Source organism: Sminthopsis crassicaudata, chromosome 2 (assembly GCF_048593235.1).
Source record: "Sminthopsis crassicaudata isolate SCR6 chromosome 2, ASM4859323v1, whole genome shotgun sequence".
NCBI classification, from domain to species: domain Eukaryota; kingdom Metazoa; phylum Chordata; class Mammalia; order Dasyuromorphia; family Dasyuridae; genus Sminthopsis; species Sminthopsis crassicaudata.
The window spans coordinates 431,872,708-431,886,714 of record NC_133618.1 but is presented as its reverse complement, the minus strand read 5'-3'; the positions used below and the strand labels follow the sequence as shown (position 1 = coordinate 431,886,714).

General features: G+C 34.0%; 1 protein-coding gene across 2 annotated transcripts; it reads left to right on the top strand.

Moving 5' to 3' along the window:
- The first annotated feature begins 7,861 nt into the window (after positions 1–7,861).
- On the top strand, positions 7,862–13,505 carry LOC141557059 (serine protease inhibitor Kazal-type 7-like). Of its 2 annotated transcripts, none has more exons than XM_074292152.1 (4): positions 7,862–8,001; positions 9,484–9,509; positions 10,541–10,665; positions 11,975–13,505. In XM_074292152.1, the coding sequence occupies exons 1-4, from the start codon at positions 7,941–7,943 to the stop codon at positions 12,018–12,020; spliced, it is 258 nt and encodes an 85-aa protein (XP_074148253.1). In that variant the 5' UTR covers positions 7,862–7,940; the 3' UTR covers positions 12,021–13,505. The 2 variants fall into 2 exon arrangements, with proteins under 2 accessions (XP_074148253.1, XP_074148254.1); XM_074292153.1 differs by having other exon boundaries at positions 7,863–8,001; positions 9,487–9,509.
- Positions 13,506–14,007: the final 502 nt, after the last annotated feature.

Sequence of the window (14,007 nt, the reverse complement as noted above, 5' to 3'; positions counted from 1 at the left end):
ACTATAGTGCACTGAAAACTTCTGCAACCAAAGGACAAAAGCAGTTAAAGAACGTAATCTTTCACAGGAAGTCAGGTCACAGGTTAGTAGAATTTAACAGTCTTCTCATTGCTCAGTAGCACTTTTACCTATATGGGATTTGAGGGCCTGAATATAGGAAAAATCCATAGATTTATAGCAAGGATTATAGAATGTACTCAGAGCAAAGAACTAGAGAATGATGCAGTCACCAGGCAGAATTTTGCAAGATTTTAATTAGGGTAAAAGATTGACTATTTAATAGTTTCCTCCTTCTCAGGCAAATCTATATCAACCCACCTATTCTTTTCTCTCCACAAAGTACTTTTACTTTGGAAGGTTAATAGATTAAAACTAAAAATTTTAAGTTTACACCTCCTACTGATGAATAACCTTCTGATTTCATTACTTCCATCTAATAGCATTAGTATCCATTCAGTCTGCTTTGTTAATAATCTTAGCACACTCTGGACTCTTCCTTCTCCTTACTGCCCATTATATTAATTATTCTATTGTTTCATTTCTGCAATGTCTTTTGCAATTGTTCCCTTCACTCTATTCCCACTGCCTCCACCTTAATGCAGTTGTACACCTGAACTACTTCAGGAGGTGACTAACAAGTCTTTCTGCCTTAGATATATCTCCTTATAAATTAATTCTTCACATCACTGCCAGGAATATTATTCTTCTTGGAGCTGGACAACCCATGCCTCTTCTCAAACACATGTAATGGTGACCTCTTTCCTATTAAACAAAAATGTAAATTATTTGCCTGCTATTCAAAGTCTGTCACAATAGATAATATCATTCAATTTTTACATCTTTGTATTACATTACTCCCAGTATGTGCTCTACTTTTCAGCCAAACTATTTTGTATTCTGTGTCTTTAAGATATGATACATTCTCACAAAGGCGTGCCTTTTTTTATGCCATTCCACATGATTGGAAGGTCCTCTTTTATACTCTTAACCAATTACATTTCTACTTAGCCTTTAAAGTCCAACTTAAATTACCAACACTTTCTTCATGGCTTTACTAATTCTCCTATAAATCTCTTATAGATAATTTTCTTAGTGATCTGATAGGAAATGTCTGAACTTTTCTAATTTATTTTTTAATTTATTTTCTAATTTATGTTTAAAGGATATTTGTTCTACCTTGAAGTCAAGAAGGCCTCATTTTTTTCCATCTGTTGAAATAATACCTCTTTTTCTTCAAAGCTCAGTTTAAGAATTACCTCCTGTGCAAGGCTTTTCCTGATACTCCTAATTCTGGAACTATCTTCACAAAATGGTCTTATATTTTTAGATGGCCTCACTCAAACCAGAAAAATCATCTGATGATTTTTCAATCCCCAATCCCCTTCCCCTAGTAGAACATAAGAGTCCCTTGGTGCCAAGGACAGTTTCATATTTGTCATTGTATCCCTAGGGCTTAGCATAGCCCTGGTACAAGGTGATATATGCCTATCTTTGAGGCATATTGGTTGTGGCCTCAATTTTCTTTCTAAGACTATGGAATTGAAATGAGTTGCATATGTGTTTCACTGAAGGGAGTTTAAATACAGAAAATCAAGGAAAATATGATATATGGCATTGATTTAGTGCTCAGTATATGCCAGGCACTGGGCTAAGTGCATTACAATTAAAATCACATTTGATCCCCACAACATCCCTGGAGGTTACATCATTCCCATTTTATAGATTAGAAAGTCAAGTAGATAGATGTTATGGGCCAGAACTCTGAACTTGAAACAAAGAATTCTTACAAGGTACTAAGTCAGTGGAATTGATAGAGACAATAGTTATCTAATTTAGCATGATTCAGTATGATTGATTTAATCCTACAAGGAGATATTATGGGCCAGAACTTGAAATAAGGTACTAAGTAAAATTGAGGAGACAGTGGTTAAATCTAGTTTAGCATTGCTTTAATCCTACAACAAATAATGGTTTCCTAGGGATATAATGATTGGCTTATACTCAGTGTGGGTCATATAAGCTAGAAGCTCTCAGGGCCAAAAAGGACAAGTGCACTAGAAATTCTCAGAGGTGGAGACAGATTCATTCCATCATCTACCTTTGTGGTAGCTGGATCCTGAAGCACAAACTCTTGGATTAGGAGAGATTCAGAGGGCAGAGAAGGAGGCAGGAGCTCAAGCTCTCGGAAACAAGGAGAGAGATAGGCCTCTAAGAAGGCTAACCAGGCCCCAGGAAAAGAGACAAGACTTTGCAAGAGATAATAAAGGATTTGGACTTTAACACCTGGCTGCACTTGTGGTGATTATTGAACTGAAAGAAGGCTGCCTCCAGAGACCCCAATAAAACCTCAACAGAGAACATTACATTTTAGAGAGAATATTACTGACAGGAGTTAAAATAACATGGCAAAGGTCACACAGCACCAACAAATCTGGAGCCAACTTTGAATTCATCTTTTTTTTTTGGCTATAGGACCAGATATTTATGCACGCATAACCCATCTGTGAAATCACTCTACTGAACTAGAAATAAAGCATTTATAATGTATTATTCTGTATTAATGGTTATCTAGCTTTTCACTAAACCATAAGCTACATGAGAGCAAGGAGCAAGGCTTATATAAATTCTTCTGTCACCTTCAATTCAAAGTACTAATTAGTCTCTAGAGGAGATGCTTAATAAAGGTTGGATAAAATTCAGTTGCTTACAGCACAATGACTTAATATTGAGTTTAATCAGGAAATACACATTATAATAAGCATCATAACAAATTTTTTCTAATGGATGCTCAAGGATCCAAACACTGACTGGAAACAACCCAGACCAGGCAATGAAATGTAGAATTTTCTTCTTACAGGCTCTAGCAAATCAAAGATTCCTCACCTGTGGCTAAAAAAAATGCTCACCTGAGAAACCAGACAATTCCAAGATGAAGAGGTCCAAAGTGTCTTAGTTGATAAAGGGGAGAAGATCATATTTTCTTTCAGAATATTCTGCTTCTATGCAAGTTCCCTTCCTACCTCTACTCCCAGGCTCTCCCCCATTGATGATAAAATGATGAACATTGTCTCTCAGATCATGAAATGCCTTTTATTAATCTATAATATTAATCATATTAAATACATGAAACTGAATGCTATAACAATCTCTACAGAATAATTTGTTCTTGTACAAAGCCAATGAAGGGAATTTAATGAAGCAACTAATGAATGGTGAGCCCATTTTTGAACCCCGTTAAAAAATAGAATCAATTAAAAAGGAGTTACAAATGGTTCTCAAATAGAAGGGAATTTCAAAATTTAAGGAAAGAGAGGTATCACATGTTGACAGCTTACTGATCAAGATCCAGTGTGGTCATGACTGTAATGACTTAATTTTTATATATTTTTAGTGTTTGTTGTACAACTATCGCTTGCAAACTGAATCCATATTTCCAGGGAATACTGAGAAAAATGTCTCATTTGGAGAGGCTATTTAAGAAATATGGAGTGCTCATCTTTTTAGGCTCCATTGGCATCTTTTTCCCTCATCAGAAGAAGAATATTACCTAATTGGTCAAAAGATTTAATTTTAGGAAATCAGAACTAAAATCATAAAGCAAATGTGAGCTATGAGAAAGCCACAGGAATTTATCTTCACTTTGCTTAATTTAGAATTGAGAATGAGGGGTTAAAATGTTTGAAGGGCTAAGATGAGAAAAAGGAATTCATCTTGTTCAAATGTCTCTGTGTTCTAATGTTTTTAATGATCTACTGTCTAATGTCTCTAAAAAGCAGAATTGGAATCAATCGGTAAAAATTTCTAAGCAGAATTGACTACCATATTCAAGAACTTCCTCCCAAAATATACTCCACAACTTAAAATAAAAAAAGATTATCTTATGAAATAGTAAAATTCTTGTGAATGGAGATATTTATGAAAAATAAGAGGTACTACTTCTTCATGCTTTATTATAAGGGACACTCACTTTGACCAGAGGATTTGAATATACAATTAAGGTCACTTCCACTCCTGAGTCTCTGACTCTATTGCTCTCTATCTTACTTTATCAATTAAAGTGTTTTTCTTTTCCATTAATATGAGAGATTCTTAAAATTTTTTAAATGGAAGAATGTCCTGGTCAGAGTCATCAAAGAAAATGTTCTAACCTTATATTGTTTACTTCTAAGATTTTTTTTATTTTATTAAAAATGTAAAAATGAAAGCTAAAAATTTTCTTGTATCTGGGGAAAATTAAATATGAATATAAATATATAATATATAAAATAATATTTATTTATATATATATAAATAAAATATATAAATACATATATAAACATATATGTACATATATGAAAATTATCATTATAGTCATAGAATCAAGTGTTTAGAACTGGATGGAACTTTAGAGATTATAGATTCTAACTCCATTTTACAGAAAAGAAAACTGAGGCTCACTGTTATTAAATTATGTTCCCAGAATGATACAACTACCTGACTGACATAGTATTTGAACCAGGCTTCTGAACTGAAAATCATATTTCTATTCATTATAGCATACTACCACATTTTTATGGAAATATCATTTGCAATATACAATAACATTGTGAGATAAGGTATAATCAATATATTGTTCCTTTGATGATGATAATATTGGAAACTGAGCTTGAGGTTGAAAAGGGAGACTTTCCTGAAATTATCTGGTATGTAAATGGAAGAACTAGGATTTATAAACAGAAGGGCTAAAATTTGCACATCAAAAAACCCAACAAGAAATCATTTTAGTAAAGTAAACTCTTATTTCCCTGGAGAAAATATTGACTTACATAAACAAGACATTCTTGCATCTCCAAAATTAGGAGGTACCTGTCAGCGCTGCATTAAGCTGACATTTGTAGCCAACTGGAAATACCAGAAAATGTTTATTACAGAGCATAAAAGTTCCGGGCTTGAGGCCCAGAACTAATATAGGTTAGTTTCTGGATAGGCAAGACCAGAAAATTTAATAGTCTGAGAATTCAAAGACTTCAGATGTACACCTGAAATACAAATACAAATTTGTAATGTGACCCACAACAAGGCATCTTCCCTCTCCAAATGCCAGTTTCCTCTTCTTTAAATCAAGAATTTGGCCTCTTTTCAAAATGTCCTTAAAGGTGAGGTCCTGGGTGTGCGATTTCAGACATGTTCATGCAGCATAGTGAAAGCTGATGCCACAGTAGTGAGTAATGTTTGCAGGGAAAACAGTTTGTAAGTTGACAAACCTATTTTGAGCAATTGTAAATGATTTCTTTCTCAGCTAACTGAAATACCTTTATGGCATGTAGTTGCCTTGAGCCATCATTATTGTTTTTCCTTATCAGTATTTTAGATATGTCAATATTCATCATGAAAACTTATACACATCAAGACAATATTTTTGCATCAACTTGGGGTACGCTCTCTACCAAAAGAGTCCCAGTCCCATTAACATCTTACAAGACAACCCATATTCACCATTATGCTAAGTATTTATTAAGCATGTGTTAGGCACTGGAGATACAAATAGAAAAGAAAAACAACCACATACTGGAAGGGGTTTATATTCCACTTGAGGAATGACACTAAGAATTGAACAAAAGATTCCATATGTGATGTGATAATGGCAGAGGACAACAGGATTACCACATCTTTGCGCCCTTTCTGGATTTTTTTATGTCTAGTAGTGTAGATTGGGATGCTGATAATTCCTTTAGCTGCCACATAACACCGTTACCTCATTTCCAGTGAAATTAACATATTTTTTTTTCACATAAACTCTTTAGTTACATTTCCCAAAATTCTAGTTAGGTAATTGATCTTTAGAAATTATATGTAGAATTTACATCAATTCCAATAAATGCACACATTAATTTGTTGAGATTGGAGGAAATTTGACACTATTATCCAATTTAATAACATTTTCTGCCTCACAAGCTTTATCATTTGTAGATTTATTATCATCATTTCAGCCTTCATCAAATGCACTAATTAAAGTGTTGAACATGCTTAAAGATAGATAATTTCTTAGGTTTATCTTTTTATAAATCTCCTTTCAGGTTTACAAGGTTCTATAAATAATTGAATTCTTTTCATTCAATCATTCAAGCAAGGCTTTTCCCAACAAATTCTATAACAGTATAATCTTCATCTACAAAGATATCCCATCTACAAAGATAGGATGAGACAGTTTAATAAATACTTTGCTAAATTCCAAGTTTATTTTCTTAACTTTGTGAATATTTTGAAAGTTATATCCAATTTATTTTTCTTGTCTTAACAAATTTCTTCTTGCATTCCAGTATTTTCTCCTTGATTCCCTCTTATCTTTCTCTTAGAGACCTCTTCCTCTTACTGTTCATGTCCTCATTCTTTATTTAATAAATCTTGTCTAGAAGGGGCAAGCAGGAGAGATACTAAGAAGTGGATATCAAATGAATATTTAATCTCTAGAAATAGAATTTTCCTTTTTTAGGTGAACCTTTTGCAAGTTAGTAGATGGTAGGTCAATGAACTAGGCTACCTTCTATCCACACTGAAGTTGACTCTTAACTATATACTATGTTCTAGAAAAGCAGTGTGATATACTAGAAAGATGCCAGGACAGAAGACCTGGGAGGAATCCAGGTTCTACCACTTCCTATATAAGAGACTATGGAGTAATCACTGAACATCTATGAACCTCTCCTCATCTGTTAATTGGGGCCAATGATATCCCTTCCACTTTCCTGGATATAGTGAGAAACAACATTTATCATTAGAGTTAGAAGGGACCATGGAGTTTACACATTTCATCTCATTGATGAAAAAAATTAGGCCTAAAGAGGAAACATGGTCACAATTAGCAATTCTGATAGCTGACATTTCAAATCTAGAGTTCCTAAATCCAAATGTAAGGCTCTATCTGCCACACTAAGAGTTTTGCAAAATGCCAGCCACTGAAGAAATGTCTCATGCTGTATGAAGATGTATTCTGATGGAAGTGGATATCTTCAGCATAAAGAAGATCCAACTCACTTCCAGTTGATCAATGATGGACAGAAACAACTACACCCAGAGAAGGAACACTGGGAAGTGAATGTAAATTGTTAGCACTACTGTTCATCTACCCAGGTTACTTATACCTTCGGAATCTAATACTTAATGTGCAACAAGAAAATGGGATTTACACACATATATTGTATCTAGGTTATATTGTAACACATGTAAAATGTATGGGATTGCCTGTCATCGGGGGGAGGGAGAGGAGGGGGGGCATAATTTGGAAAAATGAATACAAGGGATAAGGTTATATAAAAAAAATTACTCATGCATATATACTGTCAAAAAATTTATAAATAAAATTTTAAAAAAAGAAGAAATGTCTTTATTATTAATGTACCATGAATTAAAATCAACTATGGATATTAAGCCAACCTCTGAGTCAGCAAGACTTGGATCCAAGTTTTGCCTCTAACACCTACTGATTATATAACTCTGGATAAATTTCTTAATCTCTGGTGGCTCTGACAATTTCTCTGAATTTAACCTTCAAAGCAGTTATTAGTCTGCCTTGGAAGAGAAAGTTTCACTGGAGAACTTTGTGTAGATACTCCTTGGAATTTCCTATTCAATGAAATCAAAAGTTCCAAGTGAAAAAAAATGTGAAATTATGGGAAGTATTGCATGACATGATCTCCACTCTCAGAAGCATCAATGAATTACTTGTCACATCTAGTAAAGTCAATGACCCAGCTGTCTGACTGGTTAGACTTAATAATTGGGTGTCAGGAGGTCCCCCACCCAGGGTGTGCTAATAGCCTATGAATAGTGTCTCTATAAGATGACAATAAATAGGTGGAGAATACCTCTGTGAGCATATAAATGTGATTCCCCCCATTGGGAGTATACTATTCTCTGTGGAGAAGTCCTGTGTCAGTGATTACAACTTTCCCAATTTGACCATGAAGATCAGTGGAGGCTTCCTACTGCTGTTTGCCTTGGCCCCTCTCTGCCTATCTGCCCGTGAGTAAAATAGTATTCCTTCTCTAAAAGTGTCTTAACCCTAAAGTTTTCTGACTATTCTCAACAGGATGAGTTTTCCTGACAGGTACAGAAAGTGGAAGGATTTCCCATAAAAATAGAATCCGGAGCTGAAAACCAGCAAACCTAGGAACTTTCTTTCACTGAAGTTGTTTCCTAGGCTCTAAAGTGAGGATAAAGAAATTTGTCCTGCCTTTTTCATTGTATTGTTTCGAACATCAGATTTAAAAATATGTAGAAAGTGATGATAAAGGGTTACATAGATATCACTCATTATTATTACTCCTAGCATTAAATGGTTATGTTAATTTTGAAATACAATGTAGCACTGTGTAGAAAATCTTTGCCTACAAGTCAAGAAACCTGAGTTCTGAAGGTTGGAACTCTGATACTGATTTGCTACATGACCTTGAATATATTAATTCACTTTTTGGGGCCCTAGTTTTAACGTTCGTAGAACGTAGAGTTTTTTTCCAAGTTTCCTTTCAACTCTAACATCCAATTCATTTTTTAAAATGAAATTAATTAGATTAAATAAACACTAATTTTCCCTCTAAGTTAAAATATCTGGGTCTTTATTTCTAGGTAGGTAACTAGATGGTAGAGTGGCTAGATAAAGACCTGAGTTCAAATGTGACATCAGATTCACCTACCACTGTATGATTCTGGGCAATGTACTTTAACTCTGTTTGCCTCAGTTTCTTCAACTGGAAAGTGAAGCTAATAACAGCAGAGCATTTATATCACAGGATTGTTTTGAGGAACCAATGAGGCAATTTTTCACAGAGTAGGTGCTATATAATAGTTTTATTCCCTTCTCTTCCCCTTAAAGTTTACAAAGAGATTTTCTAAAATGCTTATAAGGTAAAGAGTGCCAGTAGTTTCATTTTATAGGTGAGTAAATAGAAACTTAGAGGTAAAGTAATTAAGTGATTTACCCAATTACCTAGAAGCAGATGGGTAGTGCAATAGACAGAGCCCTGAGCCTGGACTTAGAAAGATCCAAATTTAAGTACAACCTGAGACTCTAATAACTGTTTGTCTCTGGCCAAAAAATAATCTCTTTACCTCAGTCTGCCTCAATCTCTTCACCTATAAAAATAGGAAATTTTTAGACAAGGTTATTGCAAAAATTAAGTAATGTCTATTATATAATATACACTTAAAAATTGATTCTTTCTTTCCACCCTCCCAGTGTCACAGAGCTAATAAGTGTGAAAACTAAGTCCCTTGTCCAGGACTCTTTACTCTGACTTGACTGACTGAAAAAAAATAAAGCTGGCTGACTGATCTGGTTTGAACAAAATTGGTAGAGGCGACCAATCTCACCCTAAATTGTAAAGGCCACCAAAGATAGTTCAGAGGTTAAAATGTGCACAGCCTTAATTCAGCCTAGGTCACTAACTTGAGGGAAGAGGACAAAATGTTCACTCAACTGAACTTCTACCTCTATTTCTGTTTCAGTAGTTCCTGTTCAGAATTTAGGGAAGGTAAGCACATTGTTTTTATTTCCTTCTTATTTTTCTTCATTGGGCAAGCATTTGATCAAAAAGATCTCTAAAAGAGGGTAGTCTCATTACACTGATTTTGAAGTCAGAGGATATTAATTTTAGTTCTAGGTCCAACATTAGCTATGTAACTTGTCATTCTCTAAGACTTAGTTTTCACTTTTGTAAAATGGGAACAATAATATTCATACTAGTGATCTCACAAAGCTGTTATATAGAAAATTCTCTGTAAAGTATAATTTGAATTTTGAATTATTGTTACATGTAGTGATATTAAATTAACAGAGCCCTACCTTTGAGATTAGGAGATGTACATTCTAATTTAAGTTCTAATAGCTACTAATTATGTGACTGAGAGCAAGTATTTTCCCCTTCTTTATAAGTTTAGTTTCCTTGCATATAAAATGTCAAGATTGGATTTGATCACAAAGGTCATTTCTAGGTTTATGAAAAGGAGAGATGAAAAGTGAAGCTTAAACAGGTGAGGTAACTTCCCTGACTCACTATCCTTGAATAAAAATTCACTGAGGAGTGAAACCTTCTCTTCCTGTTTACATAAATGACCCTCGGAAATAACAGGAAATCTTTAGATCAGAAGAGGATGTTCTAGAATACATTGGTCTTGTCAACTTCATCTTCACCTTTGGGTATCATTAAACTCAGGAGCTGGAGGCTCAGCTTTTGTCACTCAGAGACATATCTGCATCCATGGTCAATCTTTCCTCATGGAAGGAAGGGTGAATGGATTCATATGCTGAAAAAAATCGATGTCTAGAAAAGAATGCAATTTAACTGAAATTTTCCAGACTGATGTCAGTTAAGATTTGGAAACATACTTTAAGCCAGGATTCTTTCCATGTACCATAATATCCTGCCTGCCTTATGATGTCAAAAATTTTTAATGTGTGTTCTCTCTCTGTCTCTCTGTCTTTCTCTGTCTCTGTCTCTCTCTCTGTGTCTCCATTCTCCCCTTTCCCCATATCCACAACTTTCACTCAATCACTCCTTTCTAGGAGGACTGCAACATTTATAAGAAGTTCCCAGTGTCAGCTATTCCCTGCCCAGTTACATATTTTCCCGTGTGTGGTTCTGACTACATGACTTACGGCAATGGATGTCATCTGTGCATAGAGAACTTGTGAGTATAGAAACGGGGTGAAGGAATGACAGGGTGAGGGTTACTTCCTCATATATACATACACACACACACACACACACACACACACATATATATATATATATATATATATATATATATATATATATATATATATATATATATATATATATATATATATATACATATATTATATATATATACACAACTTCTTTTTCTGATTTAATTATTAGACTAGCCTTTCATGAAAATGAGGAAATATACATGCATTTGATAAATTCTTTCATAAAAGGATTGTAGATAAGCTAAAGACACTTAGGTTACATGAAGATACAGTTTGGTCCATTCAAAACTACTCAAATTAAAGGCCGAAAGAATGATGGAGAGATAGCTTCACAGAGAGATCTCTAATGAAGGGTCTTCTAGCTTTCTCTCTCTTGTCCTGTATAATTCAACATAATGAAGAGTGATTTACCTAAAAGCAAACATTTCCAAGTAACACACAGCTTAAAAGAATAGCTAAACCAGTAAATAAAATTCAGACCCAAAGGATCTCAAGAAGGGACTAAATAAAAGGTGACATTACCTCAGAAAGATAAAGATCAAGTCCTGCCCTTAGGATTAAGAAAAAAACTATACAAATATAAGATAAGGAAGGCATAAGCTACTGTCAAGTACTTTCTGTGTTAAACCTAAGAATCATAGTAGACTATAAGCTCAACATGATTTAAACATATGACACAACAGAAAGGAAGACAGAATCAAAATATTTGTCCTATGCAGAAGAAAAATTTCTTTTTCTGCTTAGTCCAAGAGAGCAAAACTAGAAGCAATGACTATAACAGCATTCTATATGTGGGCATGTATGTGCAAGTGTGGATATATGTGTACATATATATATATATATGCCCATATGTGTATGAATTGCTTATATATAAATATTCATCCATATGTATATGCATGCCTGCATATCTATACTAACAACAGAATTGTTTTTAAATGGAATGCCCTCTTGGAGGATAGCATGTTCCTTCTCAATGGAAGTATTCAAGTAAAAAATAGATTGTTACTTCCCAAGGATTACTGTTCAAGTTTATAGGTAGATTCAGGTATACATTGTTCTAGATAGCTTCTGAGATCCTTTCTGACTTTGCTATCATAATTACATGAGTAGTACTGATCTGGAAATCAAAAGACCTAGTTTCTAGTTCTAACCTTGCTATTGTATAATCTTAGATCCCTTAGAATATCTGGGACCAAGGTGACCATTACTCCTGATATTGTATCAATTTGTAACTCGTAGTATTTGTTATTCTATCTCTGCCCTTAGGAAAACAAATGGAAAAGTGACTTATCTTCATGATGGAATTTGCTAACTCCCCCCTGAACCAGTACTCCTATCATCTTTGTCACCATCTGAACCATTTTGGTCCCCTGATGAATGCTTTATGTATGTGGGTAGGCTAACAAATGTTCCAATCTAATTACCATCATTGGGGAGTATATATGGTATCCCTCTGGCCTTCCTGTGCCTGTAAAATACAATGTCTTCAGTTTTCCTTCTCAATAAAAATAATATTGCTGTAATTTGGGATTCAATTGTGAAATCAGGTTCTCAGAATTAACACAAGCATGCTCAGTCTGCCACCACAAAAAGATAATGTTGCTCAGTAAACTTGAAATTAGAAAAATTAATTTGAGTTCTGAACCTTCTAGTTACTGACAGCGTAAGCCTTTTGACTCTGACTATCTGAGCCTCAGTTTCTGTATTTTTATATTTATACTACCTATCTGCTTAGAGTGTTAGGAAGAAATAATTTTGTAAGCCAAAGTGTTTTATAGAAAGATGAGCTGTCACTTTGTAAGCAGGAGAAATTAGGACAGAATCATAATTGAAAGTAGACACAAAACATATTGTTATAATAATTTAGAAATAAGGGCTCAAGTTAATTAAATCTCTGAGCAGAGACTTAACACAAACTTTAAAGTGGCAGAAGATTGTATAATGTTGCTTATTTCTGTGTTGTTTTTATGGCTTTTATCACATGCTTTTTATCATAACCATTTCTATACATATCTAATCAGAACTTCACAACTTATCTATGTGCTTGGGGATATATCAATTCCTTCTGAAAGATGCTACCAAGTTGAAAGGTTTCAAGCATTGGTCCAGTTACAGAGTTCCTATCTATCATCTGAGGACTAGATTTTTTTAAGTTTGAAGAGTCTCATCAATGGAAGACTAAATTTTCATAAAATGGATATTATTCAATTACAACAGTTCATATAGATCCATTAAATAAGTCACTGAAGGTTTGCAACTTGATTCATTGAGGAAACACCTACATTGATGAAATCATGCATCTTTGAAGTATTGAAAAAAGGCTTCTGGAACCCTCTACAGCAAGCCAGACAAAATCTTGCCCATAATTCTTTAATATTTCACTGCCTCCAGTATCTCATTTGTGTTAGAACTCTCTCTGGAGGTTCAGATCACAATTCATTCATATTATAATCATCATTATTATCATCATAGCCATCAAAACTAAGCTAGCATTTTTAAGGTTTGCAAAACACTTTACATTTGATCTTCACAACAATTCTGAGATTTAGGTGTTAGTTTTACCATCTCTATTTACAAATGAGAAAACTAAGCCAGAAAGGTCCGACTTTCAAGTCAAATCACATAGTAGCTAAGAACAGGAATCAAACTCAGCTCTTATATTCTTATTTGTATATTTTGTATTATTTGTGTAAACAAAACAAAACTAAACAAAAATGTTATTAAGGTGTCTGCTTATCTGCCTTCCTGCTTGGTATCTTTGCTTTACCCTAATTTTATAAATTATTTGAAATCCAAAGAGTGTCAGTGTTCTTCATAGGAATACTGCTATGATTCCTTATAATAATTTAGGATGAATCTATCTGTCCTAAACCATATCTATTATACAATGTGGGACCATCTACTGGGGGCTTTATTTAATTAATTCACTCTAATATGTCAGTGAAATGGAGCACTGATCTTTTATTATCTACTACAATGCTTTATTATAAATATATACCAATATGATGTCAACATTTCAAAAAATCTGTGATTTGAAGATTACATGTATCTGGGACTCATATCACAAACTTTCCTTGCTCCAGAAATGTTTTTAGGAATTGCAAAAATGTTCATTACCTGTGATGCTAAGGAAGGATTACTAATACTATTATTAGTTATGGTGAGAGATACAAAAAAAGATTAGCCCAGAAGCATTAGGGATGAAATTAAGAGTATATCCCCCACACACACACACACACTCCCAAAATGAAAAAATCTGCAATTTCTATTTTCTCCAATGAAAACAGAGCTTGGTTGAA

Coding starts and splice junctions, on each gene's coding strand:
- LOC141557059 (XM_074292152.1), top strand. CDS start 7,941: ATGAAGATCAGTGGAGGCTTCCTACTGCTGTTTGCCTTGGCCCCTCTC. Junction 8,002..9,483: donor CCCTCTCTGCCTATCTGCCC/GTGAGTAAAATA, acceptor TTTCTGTTTCAG/TAGTTCCTGTTCAGAATTTA. Junction 9,510..10,540: donor CTGTTCAGAATTTAGGGAAG/GTAAGCACATTG, acceptor ACTCCTTTCTAG/GAGGACTGCAACATTTATAA.